Below are 22,346 nucleotides of genomic sequence, written 5' to 3'. Positions count from 1 at the left end.
GGGTTAAAGGCAGGTACTACCACAGCTAGGATTATCCCCTCAATTTTCTGTTATTAAAAACGACTTGTATTACACTCTATATACTTTTAATCCCCAACAAAAGTATTAAGCTTCAAGTGATGAACCTGAAAACCATATGCATCTCCAGTTGGACCAATAAGGACTCTTTGTCAAGGGAACCATGAAATTCTGGATTTTCAAGGTTTCACAAAAAGAAACTAATTATACAGAGTTTACCATTCAGTTAAAGTGGTGATGTCCCGTTGTTAATAGAGAAGAGGGCATTGATCTCATTAACATTGGTCATACTCTAAATCACAGTGGTAAGGACAATGTAAGATTCAGATTTTTTTTTTTGTGGCATTGGAAGATGGTTCACTTCAGTGCTAATACTCACTGGAGTCCCCAGCATGGTGTATGTCTTCCCAGAGCCTGTCTGCCCATAGGCAAAGAGACATATGTTGTAGCCTTTGGAAGCTCCAGACAGTACCTCAGTCCCCAAGTCCCGGAATACCTGTAACAACAAAAGCAAAGAGCTTGTCATTGGCCCGTTTTCCTATAGCACATTTAAAAAATATAAAATATTGAATCTAAACTCAATCATTTCATAAGAATCAATTCAACTTCAGGAAAAAATTGTAAGAGAAAATTCAGTAAGTCTGCTCAAATATTTTTAAGTACCTATATCAGCCTAGTTTTTTTTAAAGTGCATATTTCCTAGTCTTTTTTAAAAAGACTTTATTTTTAATTATTTCTGTGTATGTGCATGTAGAGCATTGCACACAAATGTGAGTACCTGCTGATACCAGAAGAAGGTGCCAGATCCCATGGAAGTGAAGTTACAGGCAGTTGTGAGCTATCTGGGTTCTAGGAACTGAACTGTGTCTTCTGAAAGAGCAGCAAGCATTCTTGGTTTGGTTTTTTTGTTTGTTTGTTTGTTTGTTTGTTTGTTTGTTTTTTGGAGCTGGGGACCGAACCCAGGGCCTTGTGCTTTCTAGGCAAGCGCTCTACTGCTGAGCTAAATCCCCAACCCCAGCAGCAAACATTCTTAAGGGACTGAGCTATATCTCAGCTCCAGTGTTTCACGGTCTAACAATGAAAATCTAAGGCAGGGCAAAGATAAAAAAAAACAAAAACGTACTTTTCCTCATACACCAGGAAATGCCTACTATGGCTAATGCAGTGGAAATAGTGAAACACTGCCCCAAAAGGCAAATTCAAGGTCTGAAGACCGCCACAGTTCCAGTTTAGGGTAAAGTTGTCCTTGAGGGTCTGTCTTCTGACTGCTCCTGAGAGCCGGCAGGTTCTGCTAGACAATCACTTCAGTTGAGGTCAGGTTTTATGACAAATCCAGAAACCTCCAGAAGTCCTCATATGGAAACTGTACTTTGTTTCCCGAAACCTGAACTGTTCTCTGCTAGGCAGCACTGGAACACTTCTGGCCACTGGTGTTGGTCTTGGTGGGAAGCAGAACCCAGTTCATTACCTCAGCGCCCTCTTCACTCTGGGCTGCTAGAGCAATGACTCCTGAGAGGAGGCTACCAACCAGGGAGACTTTCCAAAGAAAGACAAACACAGGCAGCAGTTGACAATTCCCCCAGAGAACCAAGCACAAGGCAGAAGAGTGGCAGATGGCGCTCTGCTGCCTGTGCTGTGCTGTGATGGATCCCTGATGCCTAGGGGGTACCACAGTGTTCCTGATTTTTTTTTCTTTCTTCAACTTCCCTTTCAATTCTGACTCATCTGCTATGGTTCCAAATTGTAGTGTAGGTCTTACACTTCAAAGCAGGGTGATCCTGGGCAAGTTTTGAAAGCTTCTGTTTCTCTAGCTGTAAGATGGATACTTGTATCGGCATCACACAGACTACTGCAGAGACTGACTTCACACATGAAACCAGGGCAACCAGAAATAGCAGGAGCTAAGTCAGGACTACACAGCTCTGTATTTTAGCAGCTGCACTTAGGCTTCTTGGCAGAGAACTGTTTGTTTTTGTTTGCTTTTTAATGCTTCCATTATCTGGGCAAAAGGCCAAAGGAAACCAGTGTGCAGTAAAAAACTTGAGCTCCCATGATCTCTCTTGCAGCTCTCTCTAGTCACACTAACCCCATGTTAGCAAAGTTAAAGGTCAGGGGAGATCTTGTTTGCCTCCTAAAGTCAGAGCAGGTGAAATTCTTGAGTCTGAAGAAGAAGTATATTTTGCTGCCTTAGAACAGATGAGTTAACTACCATCCATTCATTATTTGGAAAATCTTCCACAGAACTCCAACTTCCTAGGGCAGGAGCTGGGAAGAGAGGTGGAAACAGCAAAGAACCATATCAAAATATAAATATTTTTTTTCTGCCCACAGTTTATGATCAGCTGAGCGGAGTAAAGAGAGAGAGAGAGCGGAGTAAACAAGGAAAAGTTATTCTGTCTATATTTTTCCATTAATTAATTTATTCACTTTACATCCCGATTGCAGCCCCCACTCACCTCCTGGTCCCCCCTTCACCCATCCCCCCATCCCCTTCTCCTTTGAGAAAGGGTGGCCCATTCCCTTGGGCATCACCTCACACTGGCACACCAACTCACTGCAGGACTAGGTGCATCCTCTCCGACTGAGGCCACACAAGGTGGCCCAGTCAGGGGAATTGGATCTACAGGCAGGCAACATCGTCTGAGACAGCCCCTACTCCAGCTGTTGGGACCCACATGAAGATCAAGCTGCACATCTGCTACATATGTGTGGTGGGCCTAGGTCCTCTTTGTCTATGTTTTTATCCAAATGCAAATAACTGCCTAAATGTGTTTTGAAAGTATCTTTGAAGAAAGCACTTTGCCTAATGATAAAAGCTGTCAACAGGCTTCTGAGCTCCAGCCAAGAATGCTGAACTTAGCCCATTCGATCCTGGAAAACTCACAACTTTAGAAAGAGGAAAATAGGCAAAGAATGTGTGTTCCGCTCCACCCAGGTAACACAAGGAAGCAGATGTAAACAGCTCACTGTGACAGTCTAAAGGCTAAAATAAGACACTGAACTGCAGTGTACTGTAGGCTCCTATTCAGGAGAGATAGGCAACTTCATCTGTCTGTCTGTCTGTCTGTCTGTCTTTGAGTTCAAGTATAGAGAGTATATAACACAGACTAACCATAGCCTTTTGTTTTGTTTATTTGGTTGGTTTGGTTTTTTGAGACAGGGTTTGTTTCTTTGTGAAGCCCTGGCTGTCCTGGAACTAACTTTGTAGACCAGGCTGGCCTCAAACTCAGATCCACCTGCCTCTTGCCTCCTGACTGTTGGGATTAAATAGGTACACCACCGTACTTGTCTGACACGTGTCTATGTGCCTTTCTCAAATCCAGCTAGAATCAACAACACGGTTAACAATTTCATGACAACCATTCAAGATCCAATCATAAGGCATGGCCTATATATTACTAAAGGAACTTGTCACTGATAGGTTTCTTTGGTCTGGAGAGATTTTTGTTCTGTTAGTATTATGTTCTCTATCCCAAGTAGACTAATATCAAAAGTAACTTTAAAAAGCTCATGTTGTTCCTGTCTGGCTAGTTTTACAGCATGTTAACACCAGCTGGAGTCATTTAAAGGACTCTCAACTGCAAACAATGCCTCCATCAGAGTTGCCTGTAGTCTACCTTCAAGCAAGTGTGTGTCTTTAATCCCACCACTCAGGAGGCAGAGGCCTGCAGATCTCTGTGAGTGGAGGCTAGTTTGGTCCACAAAGCAAGTTCCAGGACAGCCAGGGCTGTTATACAGAAAACTCTGTCTTGAAATCAAACAAACTAACAAACTGTTGTCTGTAGGCCAGTCTATAGTTCATTTTCTCAATTTCTGATTGATGGGGGAGGGCCCAGCCCACTGTAGGTGGTGCCATCCTGAGCTGGGTGCTGTAAAAAAGCAGACTGAATAAGCCATGAGGAGCAAGCCAATACCAAGACTTCTACCTCCAGCTTCCTCCCCTGCCTGACTTGCCTCAGCGATGAACTATTACCTGGAAGTATAAGATGAAATAAATCCTTTCCTCCTCAGGTTCAGTTTTGTCAATAGTGTTTATCAAAGCAATAGACACTCTGAGACAATTCCAATATAGAATGAGAAAGTATTCAAACTAAGTAGCAAATATTAACTTCAAATGTTGCTACCAGAAACCTTCTAGTGAAGAACCAAGAGGGATATTTCAAGTCTGAAAATAGACTTGGGTCTATTTTGATAGGAATCTTTTTCTTTAAAAATTAACTCTATTTGGTACTAAGAACCTTTAATTCAGAAAGTGATCTAAACAACTGCTGGCACTTACTCAATCCTATGATTTCAATTACACCATTAATCAATCACTTTAGAGAAACCTTAAGGGTCCCAGAACTGCACATGCCCCGCCCATCACAGAGATGGTGAGGTGAGGATGACTAGACATATGTACACACTGACCCACCATCAAACGTCACTGTGCTAGAAAAAAAGAATTCAGAGTCCCTTATTTGAAGAGATAATATCCATGTAGCATCTGTAACTCCGTGGGGCTTTAGCTGGCAAAAGAACAACCTAACCCTTCTAAAGAGATGCACTGCAAGGTTAATAGGCAAAGACACAGACTTTGAGGTTTGTGTTAAAGCTGGATCTCTGGCCAAGTAACTTGAACTTAGTTTCCTTATCTCTGAAATGATGATAATGCTCCCAGAGTGGGCTGGAGACAGCTCAGTGGTACAGTGCCTTGCCTATCAAACTCCAGAACCACAAAAAATTATAATCATGCCTAACACAGGGTTAACAGACCTCATTTCAGCCTTGGCCCAAGTACGGATCAAACATTGTCTCTGTTCCTCTAGAGCAGATTTCCCCACAGGAAAGAAGCATCAGCCTCTATCTGACTTTGGCAGATGAATAAAGAGTCCCTGTTTGTCTGGTGTTGAGATGGCCTATGCTAAATTACTCCATACTGCATTAAAACAGTGGATTTTCACTGCCCTAAAAGACTCTACAAGTAGCTTTTGACTGTGTTTGAGGATGAAGGATAGCAGCCGTTGGATGGACCCAGAAACTGTCAGCATCACTAACTGATCCAGCATGAACTGATGAATGATTTATCCCTAGGAATTCATGGGGAGCCATTCAGTACGTTTACTGGGAAGAACTGAAACTGTGAGAACACATGGTATTTTACAGTCATATAAGGGAGCTGGGCACAGTGGGAATGCCTTTAATCCAGTCCCTGAGAAGCAGAGGCAGGTGATCTCTGCATTCAAGACCAGTCTACAGAGAGAGTTCCAGGACAGTCAGTAATACACAGAGAAACCCTGTCTTAAAAGGGTGTGTGTGTGTGTGTGTGTGTGTGTGTGTGTCGCACTGAATCTAAGAACTTACTAGACATACAAGACTAAGGAAAGAGTAGGATTCTCTTGTACCCCACGAAGTAACTGCTATGTAACATTATGATAACATGACTCCATACCAACCGATCTTCTGATACCTGGTATGTGTGTCATGGACTGAGAATCCCCAACTCAGCTTGGTGCTGACTGCTGATGCAGTCTCCTCAAAAGCCTGTGTTTGTCTATCTGGATGTGAACCTGGACCTGTCACCCTTTTTCCTGCTCCGGGCTTTCCTTTCATCTCTCAGCTGTAATATTACTGGGACAATCAATGAACCCTAAATGTGGTTTGACAATCACAGGGCACTAAAACTGTCACTTCATTTCTCAATTTTGAAAGTTACATTGTAATTATATCACAGAGTATCCTCTTATAGGAAATGAACACTCAAGAATTGAGGGAAACTTCCAAATGGGTCAGAGACTATTTTCTCTGTAAGTTTGTAAATGTCTCAAGAATTCTATTTTAATGGTGATAAGGGTGCTTGCCTAGCATGTACAAGACAATGGATCTCCTGAAAAGGTATGGAGAAAGTAACCAGAAAAGATACTGCATTTAGGTTGTCTGGGTCACATGGCTACTAGTGTTATCACTTTCTATGTAACCTGCTGTTAGTCACATGCTGTTCCTTTCTCACCACTGGTAAAATCGGGAGGATGAGAATAAAAACTCAAAGTTTACTTTCAGAATCAGATGAAGTCAATTAGGAAGAAATAATGCATGAAACTGCTATTCAAGCGTAAGATAGTTCACAGTCTTGATAGATGAATAATGACCAGAAAGCAAACACACTAGTGACATAAGAAATATGCTGTATACTGCATCAGCCCGGAGTGAGCTAGACCAGTCACTCTCAAGCTGGAATCATACACTAGAACTTCAATACAAACACCACTTAGAAAAGACAGGGAAACCACAGGGGATAGCGCAGCAACTTGGACCAGTAGCAGTGGAAACTGACTACCCTGAGTGCACAAGAGAGAGTTCAGAGACAAGCGAGAAGGAGATCACCAAGACCTGCGAGGAGGGAGGCAGGCAGGTTGCCAGTTTAAGGGACGCTTGACTTAAAGATTGCCAGACTGGACAAATACAGAACCTACATGGTCTACGCCAGGTCCTCTGCGTATACATTAAGGATATGTGTATGTGTATGTGTATGTGTATGTGTATGTGTATGTGTATGTGAATGTGTATGTGTATGTGTATGTGTATGTGTATGTGAATGTGTATGTGTATGTGTATGTGTATGTGTATGTGAATGTGTATGTGTATGTGTATGTGTATGTGAATGTGTATGTGTATGTGTATGTGAATGTGTATGTGTATGTGAATGTGTATGTGAATGTGTATGTGAATGTGTATGTGAATGTGTATGTGAATGTGTATGTGTATGTGTATGTGTATGTGAATGTGTATGTGTATGTGTATGTGAATGTGTATGTGAATGTGTATGTGTATGTGTATGTGAATGTGTATGTGTATGTGTATGTGTATGTGTATGTGTATGTGTATGTGTATGTGTATGTGTATTAAGGCTGCTGTTCTTGTGGGACTTTTGCCTGCTCTTGGGACCCTTTTCCTCCTACTGGGTTGCTTCAGTCAGACTTGACATGCGGGTTTGTGCCTAATCTTATTGTAACTTGTTAAGTCATGTTTCATTAGTGCCCCTGGGAAACCTGCATTTTTTTTTTCTTTGTGAGGGAAACTGAGGAGAGTGGATCTGGGGGAGAGGGAGATGGAGGATGGACTGGGAGGAGTGGAGATAGGGGAAACAGTGGTCGTGATGTAATGGATGAAAGAATTTAAAAAAAAAAAGGTTGCCAGAGTGGGCCAATCCTATTGCAGAAAACTGCCTCCCCCATCTCCTGCTAGGGATTTCAATCATTTGACCCCAACCTCAAGCCAGAGGAGAAAGGAGTCCACTGATCAGCCTGATGGGCTGGGCCACCCCTTTGGGTACAGAGTAAGGCAGGAAAGGGTGAAGAGCTGACACGGAGGAGGAGCTAAATGAAGTTACTCAACATAACAGAGAAGCCTACCTGAGGAACCAAGAACATGGCATAGAGGTGGGATATATATATATGATTATAAATGTCCCAAGGGCCAGGTTTTGATTGGCTTGGTTTCCTAAGGGGCAGTATGAGGCAGACTAGTGACCTTTAAGAAGACTGGGGACTCTGGCCCCTTCTTCGTCCTCCCTTCTCCTGACCTTAGCAGCAAGCATCTTATTCTCTCTTTGCTTTCCAGAAATTCTGCTCTGCCTCATGCTTACCACAGGTCTTTAAGCAACAAGGTTTAATGAGTGTAAACGTAGCTTCTGCCCCAAATAACTCTTTCTTGTCAGAAGCTGATCGTCTTAGGTATTCACTACAACAATGGGAAGATGTCTCAGGAGAACCCTGCACAGGGCCTGTCTAAGCTGTATGAACAACTGTGTCACACTGTGAGACACTAACTGAATGGAACTTGGAACAAACACACCAGGAAACAGGACTCAAATGTTAGTGCAAGCTAAGACTCTGGCTTATTTTCTTCCACTGAGTGTACTACATCCTTTCCATAGCAAGGCAATCACAGTTCAGCCACAAAGCCATCAGTAATATAAGACAATTAGACAGGACAGAAATAAAGAAATTGCTGTTAGATGACCCCTCAATCACAGAAAAATAAAAACTGAAATTATGAATCACCCAAAAATGCAATGGAAAAACAATGTATCAGTAAAATACAACAAACACTGTGACCATAGTAAAGTATAGCTTTAAATACACTAATTACAAAGAACAGCTTAAATGCATTTTAACCTATAGTCTTTCCACAAAATTAAGGGAAGTGGGGGAGGGGGATAAGTAGAACTTAATTAGAAGATAAACTTTTACCTCCAAGGAAAATTTTGGGAAATAAAGCAAATTTTGATCTATGCAACCATATGGATGGAACTTGAATAGTGTTCAAGGTTAGTAGATGGAGAAATTCTTTTTCTTTTTTCTTTTTGAGACAGAATCTCAGTATGTAGGAAAGGCTAGCCTCAAACTCACAGAGAGCCACCCACCTGACTCTGCATCCTCAGTGATGAGATTAACTGCATGCATCATCAGGCCCAGAACAAAAATGAAACAGACACAACAACAAAACAAAAGCTACACCTTAAGACGTCTGAGGCTCAGTTTGTTCTTCCTGCCATATAGGTCCAGGGCAATCAGATTCAGGTTGTCAAGCTTGGTGGCAAGTGCCTTAACCTGATGGACCAGCCAGAAAAACAAAGTACCAATTCTGTATTTATCATATCTGGGAAACATAAAACTCTCAGAACAGAAAAAACTCTCAGAACAGAAAACTGTCAAGAGCTGAAGTGGGAAAGCATGTGAATATACAGGGGTAGCATTAGAGAGTGACCTCTGCCTCCTGAGTGCTGGGATTAAAAGTGTACACTACTACACCTAGCTGAAAGACTTTTTAAACCAGATATAGAGAAACTGACACATTTAGAATAGCTGTTTTTCAGTTTAGCACATTTCCACCAACCTGTAAGTACAACATTCCCATTTGCCAGCGAATAGAAAATGTATAAAACACTAGCTCTTGGATGGCTGTAGTGGCACACACCTTTAATCCCAGCACTCAGGAGGTAGAGGCAGGCAGACCTCTGTGAATTCAAGGCCAGCCTGGTTTACAAAGAAAGTTCCAGAACAGCCATGGCTGTTACACAGAGAAACCCTGTCTCAAAAACAAAAGAAAACAAACAAAAAAAGCAACAAAAACCCCACTGGTTCTCAGATTTTAGCATGCCACTCAAGTACTCAGTATTAAATATTAAATATTAAATATTAAAAGAATATTGGTGGGGTTGGGGATTTGGCTCAGCGGTAGGGCGCTTGCCTAGCAACCGCAAGGCCCTGGGTTCGGTCCCCAGCCCCGAAAAAAAAAAGAAAAAAAAAAAAAAGAATATTGGTAACACAGAGGGAGAGGGAAGAAGGAGAGATACACAAGTAATACTAAGGATGCCTGAAAAAGTCATAGAGAAACACGTTATTTTATAAGCTTATTTTAAAATACTAATGTGGTGTGTGTGTGATTGTGTGTGTATGTGTGTGTATGAGTACACACATATACAGTTTAAATGGGGTTACACCATAGCAGATGGCAATGCTCCTTTGGACCACACAGCTCATAATACGTCACTTGAGCCAGATGAGGGTTGTGAACAAAGGCCAGGGCTATGCAGAGAGTCTGCCTCATAGTCTTAGTGCTTCCAAAACCTTCCTCAACAGTATTTATTTAAACACAATAGCACGTCTGTGGAGAAAAGAAAAACAAAACAAAAAACAAATAAGCACTTCCTTCCTAGCCTTTAGACTCATTGGCCCTTCCTTCCCTTTTTCTCAAATATAACTTTCCTACACACACTGCTCTCATGAGAATAGCATGTAAAAAAACAACAGTCCTGGGAGCTGGATCCCTGTGTCTAGGGCTGCCTTGGGTTCACTATTACAAGAAAACCTAGACAAGTGCCTGAAGTACTGGACAGAAGGGAACTCATTTAAGGCTGAGACTCAGACACGGCACCCACATGTAACACAGTCAATTCATAACCATGGAAAGAATGAGTAATGAATGCATAACTATGGACTGACTCCAGAACGCTCACAATAAAAAAATGTGGAAGAAAATTACATTATGGCTGTTCTGTATGTAGTTTTCCTCTAAATCCTGCCTGAATTACTTTCCACATGTTTTCTCTTCATTCAGAAGCACATCACCAGGTCAGTGTAGCACACAGCACTGTTTTCAGTATGCTCATAAAAGCTTCTTAGCATTGTTTATAAAGGGTTTGGTCCAGTAGCATCAAGAGGTAGTCAGGTAGGAGCAACCTGCTTTGAATTGTTTGTGCTTCAAATACTTATACAGACAGAGCTGGAGATACAGCTCGGTGGCCAGGGAGCTCACCAGACAAGGCCAAAGTGAAAACTAGTGTTTGGGTTCTTAGAACAAAAGAACTAGGTGGGTGTGGTAGCTCATCCATCACTGGCTTGTATGAGCACATGCATGCATGCATGCATGCACACAGGCACGCACATGCATGCATGCATGCACGCACGCGCGCGCGCGCGCGCACACACACACACACACACACACACACACACACACACACACGAACCTCCATGCATGCCTGCACACCACATATACACAAAAATGGGGGAAGGAAAACAAGCCCAAACGATTGTGCCTATGTGGAAAGACTTTTCCGACAATTATGCTTCGAGAAGCTTATTTCCTGTTTTTAATCTTGTTTGGTCTGAAGGGTGTCTCCAGGTCAGTGCTGGTGATGCAGATAAAAGTGAACTGGTTTCATACTTTAGCAAAGCCTGTTGAGGCCCATCTCACTTTAAGGTTTGTTTTAACAGATTTTGTGATGATCTGTACAGCATCTGCCTCATCTGCCTAAAGCCACATTCCCCTCCTCTAGCCCCAAAGCCTTTGCGGCACAGTCAGGCTATGTTGGTCACAAGACCTCAAAACACCGGCTTCAGGCCACTTCTTCCGCTTTATTCCTCAGACTTCAAGTCAATTTCAAACTACACAAAGTTAACTCCCGCTTTACAAATCTTACTGGAACAAAGGAAGCCGAAGGAGGAAGATCTTAATTCCAGGCCAGCCTGGCCTACACAGGGCACTCTGTCTCCAAATAAACAAAACAAAAGCATCATATATTAAATCTTCTGGATTCATTCTGGCGCTCTTGGGTTCATTCCCCTCAGATGTGAAACTGGACACCCTAAGGTACAGCACAGATGAAAAAGGGGTGCCAGGAATGCTGAGCTATCCCGGGAAGGAAAAGAGCACAATGAGCTACTGTAGCTCTGTAATCTCAGCACTCAGGAGGCAGAGGCAGGAGGATAGCAACTTGAAGATTTATCATAGTTACATAATGAGTTCCACAGCATACTGACTACAGGGCTGGTGTGCAGATCTACATACACTTCAACATCTGGCCCCAAAGTATAAGCTATTGCCTATCTCACACAATACTCAAGTCCACGAAAGAAGTCAGGTAATTTAGAATAAGGCATCTTGACTGGATCCACAAACATTTGATTACAGAACTAAAATTAGGTGGTGCTCCCCATTTCTCAGAAAGAAAAGAGTCACAAAGAGGGCCTGAAAATAAGACATCATTCATGACCTCTGGTCTTTTCTACACTACCATAAGACTTAACAGTCCAGTATCTAATTGTCAGCTCATTTGTCTCACACTTTAAATATCAGAGTGTAACACACAGTCAGGAGATGAGGCAAGTTCATGCAGCACTTAGGATAACTTAGTATAAAAATCAAGGCTTTGGAGGCAGTAGACCTGGGTTTAAATCTAGATTCACCCCTTAGTAGTGTGACCAGGGACAAATTATCCCATCTGTAAACAAAGGCCTTACTAACTCACTTTCTAGGGTTGTTGTGTTGCTACGAAGAACCAATGAGATAACAGAACTCAAGTACCTAGAAAAGGCTACCTTCAAAAGGCGACAGCTCAGCCGAGTAGGGTGGCACATATCTGTAGTCCTAGCTGGAGGATGGCAGTGGCAGGAACAAGTTTAAGGCCAGCTTAGGCTGCATAGCAAAACTATCTCAAAACAACATCATTTTAAAAAGCCAGGCATGGGACTGGAGAGATGGCTCAAAGATTAAGAGCACTGACTGCTCTTCCAGAGGACTTGAGTTCAATTCCCAGCAACCACATGGTGACTCATAACCATCTGTAATGGAATTCAATGCCCTCTTGTAGTGTGTCTGAAAACATCGACAGTGTATTCTACAACATTCATAAAATAAATAAATCTAAAAAAAAAAGAAGAAGCCAGGCATAGTGGCATAAATTTATAATCCTAGCATTTGGAAGGTAGGAGTATCAACAAGTTTGAGGTCAATGTGAACTACATGAGACCCTGTTTCAAACAAACAAAACAAAAAAAGTATTTTCCCCTATGGCAGCAAGTTGGCTACAAAAACATTTCCAAGCTTAACTCTGACTTTTCCAAACCCTGAAACTGAATCACTAAACTCCATGGAATGTGTCCAGGTGCTTGAAGAGAAAGAAGTTAACTTTCTTAAAATCTCTGATGGGACAGAAGGAAAAACCATACCATCCTGAGACCATGACATGTCTGTATTTAACATCACCACTACACCATCACAATTGAGATGGGATCAATTTAATAGGAGAGAAAAAACAGAGAGAGTAATTAAGGGTTTCTTGTCAAATCCCATCTCAATAGAACCACTGCCTTTCCCAACTTCACAGAAGCTGTATTAATATTCCTCCTACATCAACTTGGTGAGTATCCCTAGAAAGCACCTGTCTTGTACCTAACTGCCTGACTTCAGAAATAGGAGTCAAACGATGAAATGAGTGATTAAAAAAGAGTGATAAAAAAAAAGGACTACTTCTAGGAAATCCCCAAGACAAATGCTTCTGAGAGACAGTTACTTAAGAGACTGCATACTGAGAATTTTAGGACTCAATTCCACATCTTCCCAAATCAACTCCACAGGGTTCAAAATCCTTTTACAGCTTCAAAATTCATGCTAGATGTGGGGGGGCCAATGCCCTTAATCCCAGTTCTGGGGAAGCAGAGGTACGTGGATCTCTAAGAGTTCAAGGCCAGACTAGTCTACATGTTGAGTTCCAGGCCAGCAAGAGCAACACAGTGAGACCTTGTCATTGCCCACCCTGTCCCCCTCCCCAACACCACCCCCAAAATCTAGACTGACTGATACCTGGACACACAGTCATTATTGGAGGTCAGGCTTCTATTGTGTTCAGACTTGAGGGAAGAGCCCATATTCCCTTGCTTCATAATTGAAACATACTTTCTACTATGCCTTTCCTGCAGAAAGAGGAGAGATTTCTATGGATGTTTAAACAAGGGAACCAGGGCCCTCCATAAAGCCCATAGGTAATATACTGAGGCCAGTCTCAGACAGATACCCATACACTTATTGTGTTATAGGACTACATGATATACAATGAATATTCCTTGACATTACTGACATGATGCTGTCATCTACAAAGCACACATTCAAAGACTTACACAACTGAATCACAAAGCTAGTAACATACACAAAAACAAAACTACCTGACAGTATTTTAATTAAGGTGACAAGTTTGTGTTAAGCTGCATTCATAGCTATCATAGGCCCTATGTTGTCCACAGGCTCCTAGTTAAGAATGACAGAATGAAACTAAAGAGTAAACTCCAAGTTAAATTAGTGAGTCATATGCTCTGAGAAGTCACTGATCCCTTTAGAAATCCAAGGGGCTGAGGTTAAATGTGTGCATGCACATGTGTCAAGTCTTAGGCAAGAATGTCTTACTTTTGGAAGAGAATCAACAGATTTAGGATCTATCTCATTACAAAGAGAACAATCATATTGTGAATCAGATTTTTAAAATGTTTTAATTAGCATATATTAACTATATATAATGGTCCCATTATGAAACTTTCATATAGGTACATACTATATTTCAAGTATATTCACTCTGTTAATCTTTCCTTTCTTCTTCCCTCATACTAAGTCCCTCCCACTTCCTTTTCCTAACTCCTCCCTTTCTACTTTCAAGTCTTTTCCTCTGCTCTTTTATTTTTCAAGGAATTACAGAAATGTGCACTTTATCACTGGCTACTCCACTGAAGGACAATGTCTTTCCCTCCCCTACCACTGTTAACTGCTTAAAAATACTCAAGAAAGGGTGGAGCCCCACGGCCTTCCCACAATACAGTTCTGGCAGGCTCAGTGTGATCCTGCTTGTGTGCGAGTAACCACAGCTGCTTTGAGTTAAAGATGCAACATCCAAGTCTTGCCTGGAAGTCAGCATCTCACACCCCTCATCTCCCTCCAGCTCTTAACTCTTTCCTCCCCATCTTCTATAATGTGAACAAACTAAATTTTTTGAGATTTGCCTTAGTCAGGGTTTCCATTGTTGGGAAGAAACACCATGACTAAGGCAACTCTTACAAAGAACATTTAATTGGGGCTGGCTCACAGTTTCAGAGGTTCAGTTCATTATCACCAAGGCAGGAAGCATAGTAGCATCTAGGCAGGCATGGTGCTGAAGGAGCTGAGAGTTCTACATCTAGTTTCAGAGCAAACAGAAGACTCCCATGTGGATAGGAGGAGGATCCCATCCCCACAGTGACACACTTCCTCCAACAAGGGCACACCTCCTAATATGCCACTCCCTGGGCCAAGCATATTCAAACCACCACATCACTCTTTCTTCCCATTACTGAGAATAAAAATTAACTGACCACCCCCACCCCCACTCCTTTGGGTTTTTTGAGAAAGGCTCTGGATGTCCTGGAAATAACTATATCTACATAGACCAGGCTGGCCTCTCAGAGATCCACTCACCTTTGCCTCCCAAATGCTGGCATTAAAGGCAGGTGCTACCATATGCCTCCCTTGAAATTTCATCAAATACTTGCTCAAAATGTATGTTATTTTCCACATTGTGGGAATAAGGAGGATAGCCCAAAGGACAGAACGCTCATAGCCCCAGCACCTCTGTCTTAAAAATATTTTTTTTAAATTAAAAAGCTGGGTGGGCATAGTAACCACTATAATCCCAGCATTTGGGAAGTAGAAATGGGAGAGTCTCTATGGCAAGCTAGGCAGGTAGAACAGCTAGACTGAGTGAAGGTGGATTCAGAAGAGGCGCTACCTCTAAAGAAAAAAAGTGAGGAACAGTTGAGGAAAACCTACAAACGCAGCTAGACCATGGGGAATCATTTCTCTCTCCTCCTCTTCTTCTTCCTCCTCCTCCTTCTCCTCCTTCTCTTCTTCCTCCTCCTTTTCCTCTTTCTTCTCCTTCTCCTCTTCCTCCTCCTTCTCCTCTTTCTTCTCCTTCTCCTCTTCCTCCTCCTTCTCCTCTTTCTTCTCCTCCTCTTCCTCCTCCTTCTCCTCTTCCTCCTCCTTCTCCTCTTCCTCTTCCTTCTCCTCTTCTTCCTCCTTCCCCTCTTCCTCCTCCTTCTCCTCTTCTTCCTCCTTCTCCTCTTCCTCCCCCTTCTCCTCTTCTTCCTCCTTCTTCTCCTCTTCCTCCTCCTTCTCCTCTTTCTTCTCCTTCTCCTCTTCCTCCTCCTTCTCCTCTTCCTCCCCCTTCTCCTCTTCTTCCTCCTTCTTCTCCTCTTCCTCCTCCTTCTCCTCTTTCTTCTCCTTCTCCTCTTCCTCCTCCTTCTCCTCTTCCTCCTCCTTCTCCTCTTCTTCCTCCTTCTCCTCTTCCTCCCCTTCTCCTCTTCTTCCTCCTTCTTCTCCTCTTCTTCCTCCTTCTCCCCTTCCTCCTCCTTCTCCTCTTCTTCCTCCTTCTCCTCTTCCTCCCCCTTCTCCTCTTCTTCCTCCTTCTTCTCCTCTTCTTCCTCCTTCTCCTCTTCCTCCTCCTTCTCCTCTTCTTCCTCCTTCTCCTCCTCTTCCTCCTTCTCCTCCTTCTCCTCTTCTTCCTCCTTCTCCTCTTCCTCCTCCTTCTCCTCTTCTTCCTCCTTCTCCTCTTCTTCCTCCTTCTCCTCTTCTTCCTCCTTCTTCTCCTCCTCTTCCTCCTTCTCCTCCTTCTCCTCTTCCTCCTCCTTCTCCTCCTCCTCCTCCTTCTCCTCTTCTTCCTCCTTCTCCTCCTCTTCCTCCTTCTCCTCCTTCTCCTCTTCCTCCTCCTTCTCCTCCTTCTCCTTCTCCTCCTTCTCCTCCTCCTCCTTCTCCTCCTTCTCCTCTTCCTCCTCCTTCTCCTTCTCCTCTTCCTCCTCCTTCTCCTCTTTCTTCTTCTTCTCCTCTTCCTCCTCCTTTTCCTCTTTCTTCTCCTCCTCTTCCTCCTCCCTCTCCTCTTTTTCTCCTTCTCCTCTTTCTTCTCCTTCTCCTCTTCCTCCTCCTTCTCCTCCTTCTCCTTCTCCTCTTCTTCCTCCTTCTCCTCTTCTCCCTCCTTCTCCTCTTTCTTCTCCTTCTCCTCTTCCTCCTCCTTCTCCTCCTCCTCCTTCTCCTCTTCTTCCTCCTTCTCCTCCTCTTCCTCCTTCTCCTCCTTCTCCTCTTCCTCCTCCTTCTCCTCCTCCTCCTTCTCCTCCTTCTCCTCTTCCTCCTCCTTCTCCTCCTTCTCCTCTTCCTCCCCCTTCTCCTCATCCTCCCCCTTCTCCCCTTTCTTCTCCTTCTCCTTCTCCTCTTCTTCCTCCTCCTTCTCTTCCTCCTCCTTCTCCTTCTCCTCCTTCTCTTCCTTCTCCTCTTCCTCCTCCTTCTCCTCTTCCTCCTCCTTCTCCTCTTTCTTCTCCTCTCCTTCTTCTCCTTCTCCTCCTCCTCCTTCTCTTTCTTCTTCTCCTCCCTCATCTTTTTAAAAATAATTTTGTTTCCTTAAGAACTCCCTTAGAGGGGCTGGAGAGATGGCTCAGCGGTTAAGAGCACCCAACTACTCTTCCAGAAGTCCTGAGTTCAATTCCCAGCAACCACATGGTGGCTCACAACCATCTGTAAAGAGATCTGATGCCCTCTTCTGGTGTATCTGAAGACAGCTACAGTGTACTTATATATAATAAATGAATAAATCTTTAAAAAAAAAAAAGAACTCCCTTAGAGAAATGCAGGAAAGCACAATCAACAAGTAGAAGCCCTTAGAGAGGAAATACAAAAATCACTGAAAGAATTACAGGAAAACACAACCAAACAGGTGAATGAATTGAAAATGGAAATAGAAACAATAAAGAAAGCACAAAGGGAGACAAACCTGGATATAGAAAACCATTTCTTGTCCTTAATGGGAAGGTGAAAAGTTATAGTTTATCCATATCTGTACCTATAATTGATATGGTCAGTGTTTGTAATGTTAGTGTTTCTAATTAATATAGTAATTTAACTATGGGTTTTGCTAATGCAACTTTATTCTCCTGTAGTAATTGTTGTCTCCAAGCTTACTTCCTCTGTCTGCTAACCTAGGCTGGTACACTTCTAGCCTCTGTACAATCTTCTCTAGCCCTAAAATGTGTCAGCCTCTGAGACTTACTGCTGAATAAGCTCACCCTTTCTAGCCCCTTACGAACTGGTTCAACTCAGCTGTTTGGGCTGGCTTTCTGAGTTGACTAATTCAAACTGGCTTCTCCTGCTTGGCTTCTGAGTGAATTGTTCTGCTTAGCCTCAGACTAAATCTACCAATCTGTTCTAATCTTCTGCCCTCTTCTCATTTTCTGGCTAATTCTGTCTTCTCCTGTGTCTAGCTTGCTCTATGTTCACCCTGTCTCTGTAAAACTCTCCTCATAAACTGAACTGACCTCTCTGAAGTAGCTTCCTTTCTCTCTCTTCTCTGACTTGTTTTACCCAGAGAGGAAAAATATAGCAAAGGGATCTGAGGGTTTAACATTATTATGAAAGGTACCAGAAAATATTTAAATTCAATAAATTCAAAATGCATTTATCATTAAAAAAAAAGAAAACCAAAGGAAGAGACAAGGGGCCATAGACACAAGCATCTCCAACAGAATACAAGAGATAGAAGAGAGAATCTCAGGGGCAGAAGATATCATAGAAAACATTGACATGACTTTCAAGGATAATGTAAAACACAAAAAGCTCCTAGCCCAAAACATACAGGAAATCCAGGACACAATGAGAAGATCAAACCTAAGGATAATAGGTATAGAAGAAAGTGAAGACTCTCAACTTAAGGGGCCAGTAAATATATTCAACAAAATTATAGAAGAAAACCTCTCTAACCTAAAGAAAGAGAGGCACATAAACATAAAGAAGCCTACAGAACTCCAAAGAGATTGGACCAGAAGAGAAATTCCTCCTGTCACATAATAGTCAAAACACCAAATGCACAAAACAAGGAAAGAATATTAAGGGAAATAGTAAGGGAAAAAGGTCAAGTGACATATAAAGGCAGACCTATAAGAATTACACCAGACTTCTCACCAGAGACTATGAAAGCCAGAAGATCCTGGACAGATGTCATACAGACCTTAAGAGAACACAAATGCCAGTCCAAGTTACTGTATCCAGCAAAACTTTCAATTAACATAGATGGAGAAACCAAGATATTCCATGACAAAACCAAATTTATGCAATATCTTTATACAAATCCAGTCCTGCAAAGGATAATAGATGGAAAACTCCAACACAAGGAGGGAAACTAAACCATACAGAAAGCAAGAATATAATTTCCTTGCAGTGAAACCAAAAGAGAGAACAAACATAATTCCACCTCTAACGAAAATAACAGGAAACGACAATCACTATTCCTTAATATCTCTCAACATCAACAAACTCAATTCCCCAATAAAAAGACACAGACTAACAGTCTAGATACGTAAAGAGGACCTAGCATTTTGCTGCATGCAGGAAACAAACCTCAGAGACAAAGACAGACACTACCTCAGAGTAAAAGGCTGGAAAACAACTTTCCAAGCAAATGGCCCAAAGAAACAAGCTGGAGTTGCCATTCTAATAGCAAATAAAATTGACTTTCAACCAAGAGTCATTAAAAAAGATAAGGAAGGACACTTCATATTCATCAAAGGAAAAATCCACCAAGATGAACTCTCAATCCTAAATATCTGTGCTCCAAATGCAAGGGCACCTACATTCATAAAAGAAACTTTACTAAAGCTCAAAGCACACATTGCACCTCACATTATAATAGTAGAAGATTTCAACACCCCAATCTCATCACTGGACAGATCATGGAAACAGAAATTAAACAGAGACGTAGAGAAACTAACAGAAGTTATGAACCAATTGGATTTAACAGATGTTTATAGAAAATTCCATCCTAAAACAAAAGGATATACTTTCTCAGCACCTCATGGAACCTTTTCCAAAATTGACCATATAATCGGTCACAAAACAGGCCTCAAGAAATACAGGAAGACAGAAATAATCCCATGCATCCTATCAGATCACCACACACTAAGACTGGTCTTCAATAACAACAATAATGACAGAAAGCCCACATATACATGGAAGTTGAACAATGCTCTACTCAATGACAACTTGGTCAAGGAAGAAATAAAGAAACAAATTAAAGACTTCTTAGAATTTAATGAAAATGAAGATACAACATTCCCAAACTTATGGGACACAATGAAAGCGGTACTAAGAGGAAAACTCATAGCTCTGAGTGCCTGCAAAAATAAACAGGAGAGAGCATATGTGAGCAGCTTGACAGCACACCTTAAAGCTCTAGAACAAAAAGAGATAAATAAATCCAAGAGGAGTAGAAGGCAGGAAATAATCAAACTCAGAGCTGAAATCAATCAAGTAAAAATGAAAAGTACTATACAAAGAATCAACAAAAGCAGGAGCTGGTTCTTTGAGAAAATCAACAAGATAGATAAAGCCAGACTAACCAGAGGTCACAGAGAGTGTATCCAATTTAAGAAAACCAGAAATGAAAAGGGAGACATAACAAAAGAATCTGAAGAAATTAAAAAAAAATCATCAGATCCTACAAAAGCCTATATTCAACAAAACTTGAAAATCTGGAGGAAATGGACAATTTTCTAGACAGATACCAGGTACTAAAGTTAAATCAGCAACAAATAAATCATCTAAACAACCCCATAACTCCTAAAGAAATAGAAGCAGTCATTAAAAGTCTCCCAGGTCTAGATGGGTTCAGTGCAGAATTCTATAAGATCTTTCATAGAAGACCTCATACCAATACTGTCCAAACTATTCCACAAAATTGAAACAGACAGAGAACTACCAATTCCTTCTATAAAGCCACAATTACTCTTATACCAAAACCACACAAAGACCCAACAAAGAAAGAGAACTTCAGACCAATTTCCCTTATGAACATTGATGCAAAAATACTCAATAAAATTCTTTCAAACCGAATCCAAGAACACATCAAAACAATCATCCATCATAATCAAGTAGGCTTCATCTCAGGGATGCAGGGATGGTTTAATATATGAAAATCCATCTATGAAATCCACTATATAAACAAACACAAAGGTAAGAACCACATGGTCATTTCATTAGATTCTGAGAAAGCATTTGACAAAATTCATGATAAAAGTCCTGGAAAGATCAGGAATTCAAGACCCATATCTAAACATAGTAAAACCAATATACAGCAAACCAGTAGCTAACATCAAACTAAATGGAGAGAAACTTGAAGCAATTCCACTAAAATCAGGGACTAGACAAGGCTGCCCACTCTCCCTACTTATTCAATATAGTACTCAAAGTCCTAGCCAGAGCAATCAGACAGCAAAAGGAGATCAAAGGGCTTACAAATTGGAAGAGAAGAAATCACAATATCACTATTTACAGATGATATGATAGTGTACTTAAGTAACCACAAAAGTTCCACCAGAGAACTACTTAACCTGATAAACAACTTCAGCAAAGTGTCTGGGTATAAAATTAACTCAAACAAATCAGTAGCTTTCCTCTACTCAAAGGATAAATGGGCTGAGAAAGAAATTAAGGAAAATTAAGGAAACACCCTTTACAATAGTTCCAAATTACATAAAATATCTTGGTGCGACTTTAACCAAGCAAGTGAAAGTTCTGTATGACAAGAACTTCAAATCTCTGAAGAAAGAAATTGAGGAAGATCTCAGAAGATGGAAAGATTGTCCATGCTCATGGATTGGCAGGATTAATATAGTAAAGATGGCCATTTTGCCAAAAGCAATCTATAGATTCAATGCAATCCCCATCAAAATTTGTACTCAATTCTTTATAGAGATAGAAAGAGCAATTTGCAAATTCATTTGGAATAACAAAAAACCCAGGATAGCAAAAACTATACTCAACAATAAAAGAACTTCTGGGGGAATCATCATCCCTGACTTCAAGCAGTATTACAGAGCAATAGTCATAAAAACTGTATGATATTGGTACAGAGACAGGCAGGTAGATCAGTGGAACAGAACTGAAGACCCAGACATGAACTCATACACCTATAGTCACTTGATCTTTGACAAAGGAGCTAAAACCATCCAATGGAAGAAAGATAACATTTTCAACAAATGGTGCTGGTTCAACTGGAGGTCAGCATGTAGAAGAATGCAAATTGATCCATTTTTATCACCATGTACAAAGCGTAAGTCCAAGTGGATCAAGGACCTCCACATCAAACCAGATACACTCAAACTAATAAAAGAAAAAGTGGGGAAGAGTCTCGAATACATGGGCACTGGGGAAATTTTCCTGAACAAAACACCAATGGCTTATGCTCTAAGATCAAGAATTGACAAATGAGACCTCATAAAACTGCAGTTTTTGTAAAGCAAAAGCCACTGTCATTAGGACAAAATGGCAACCAACAGATTGGGAAAAGATCCTTACCAATCCTACATCTGATAGAGGGCTAATATACAAAGAATTCAAGAAGTTAGACTACAGAGAGCCAAATCACCCCATTAAAAATGGGGTACAGCGCTAAACAAAACATTCTCAGCTGAGGATTATCGAATGCTCAAAAAGCACCTAAAGAAATGTTCAATATCCTTAGTCATAAGGGAAATGCAAATCAAAACAACCCTGAAATTCCACCTCACACCAGTCAGAATGGCTAAGATAAAAAACTCAGGTGACAGCAAATGCTGGCGAGGATGTGGAGAAAGAGGAACACTCCTCCATTGTTGGTAGGATTGCAGACTGGTACAACCACTCTGGAAATCAGTCTGGAGGTTCCTCAGAAAACTGGACATTACACTACCTGAGGACCCAGCTATACCTCTCTTGGGCACATACCCAAAAGATGCCCCAACATATAACAAAGACACATGCTCCACTATGTTCATAGCAGCCTTATTTATAGTAGCCAGAAGCTGGAAAGAACCCAGATGCCCTTCAACAGAGGAATGGATTCAAAAAACGTGGTACATCTACACAATGGAGTACTACTCAGCTATCAAAAACAATGACTTCATGAAATTCATAGGCAAATGAAATAAATTATAAAATATCATCCTGAGTGAGGTTGGTTACTCAATCATAGA

General features: G+C 41.5%; 1 protein-coding gene across 10 annotated transcripts in view; it reads right to left on the bottom strand.

The window, feature by feature from the left end:
• The window catches only part of Stard9 (StAR-related lipid transfer domain containing 9), a 115,628-nt gene that overhangs the window by 84,499 nt on the left and 8,783 nt on the right, over nucleotides 1-22,346 (bottom strand). For all 10 annotated transcript variants that reach the window (XR_005502955.2, XR_010064699.1, XR_010064698.1 and 7 more), the window contains 1 exon segment: nucleotides 398-514. Coding sequence is in view for 6 of the 10 variants with exons in the window: in XM_001080099.8 (XP_001080099.5) it covers nucleotides 398-514 (117 nt within the window). In the remaining 4 variants the exon portion in view is untranslated.

Source organism: Rattus norvegicus, chromosome 3 (genome assembly GCF_036323735.1).
Source record: "Rattus norvegicus strain BN/NHsdMcwi chromosome 3, GRCr8, whole genome shotgun sequence".
NCBI lineage: Eukaryota > Metazoa > Chordata > Mammalia > Rodentia > Muridae > Rattus > Rattus norvegicus.
This window is presented reverse-complemented; position numbering and strand designations above follow the sequence as displayed.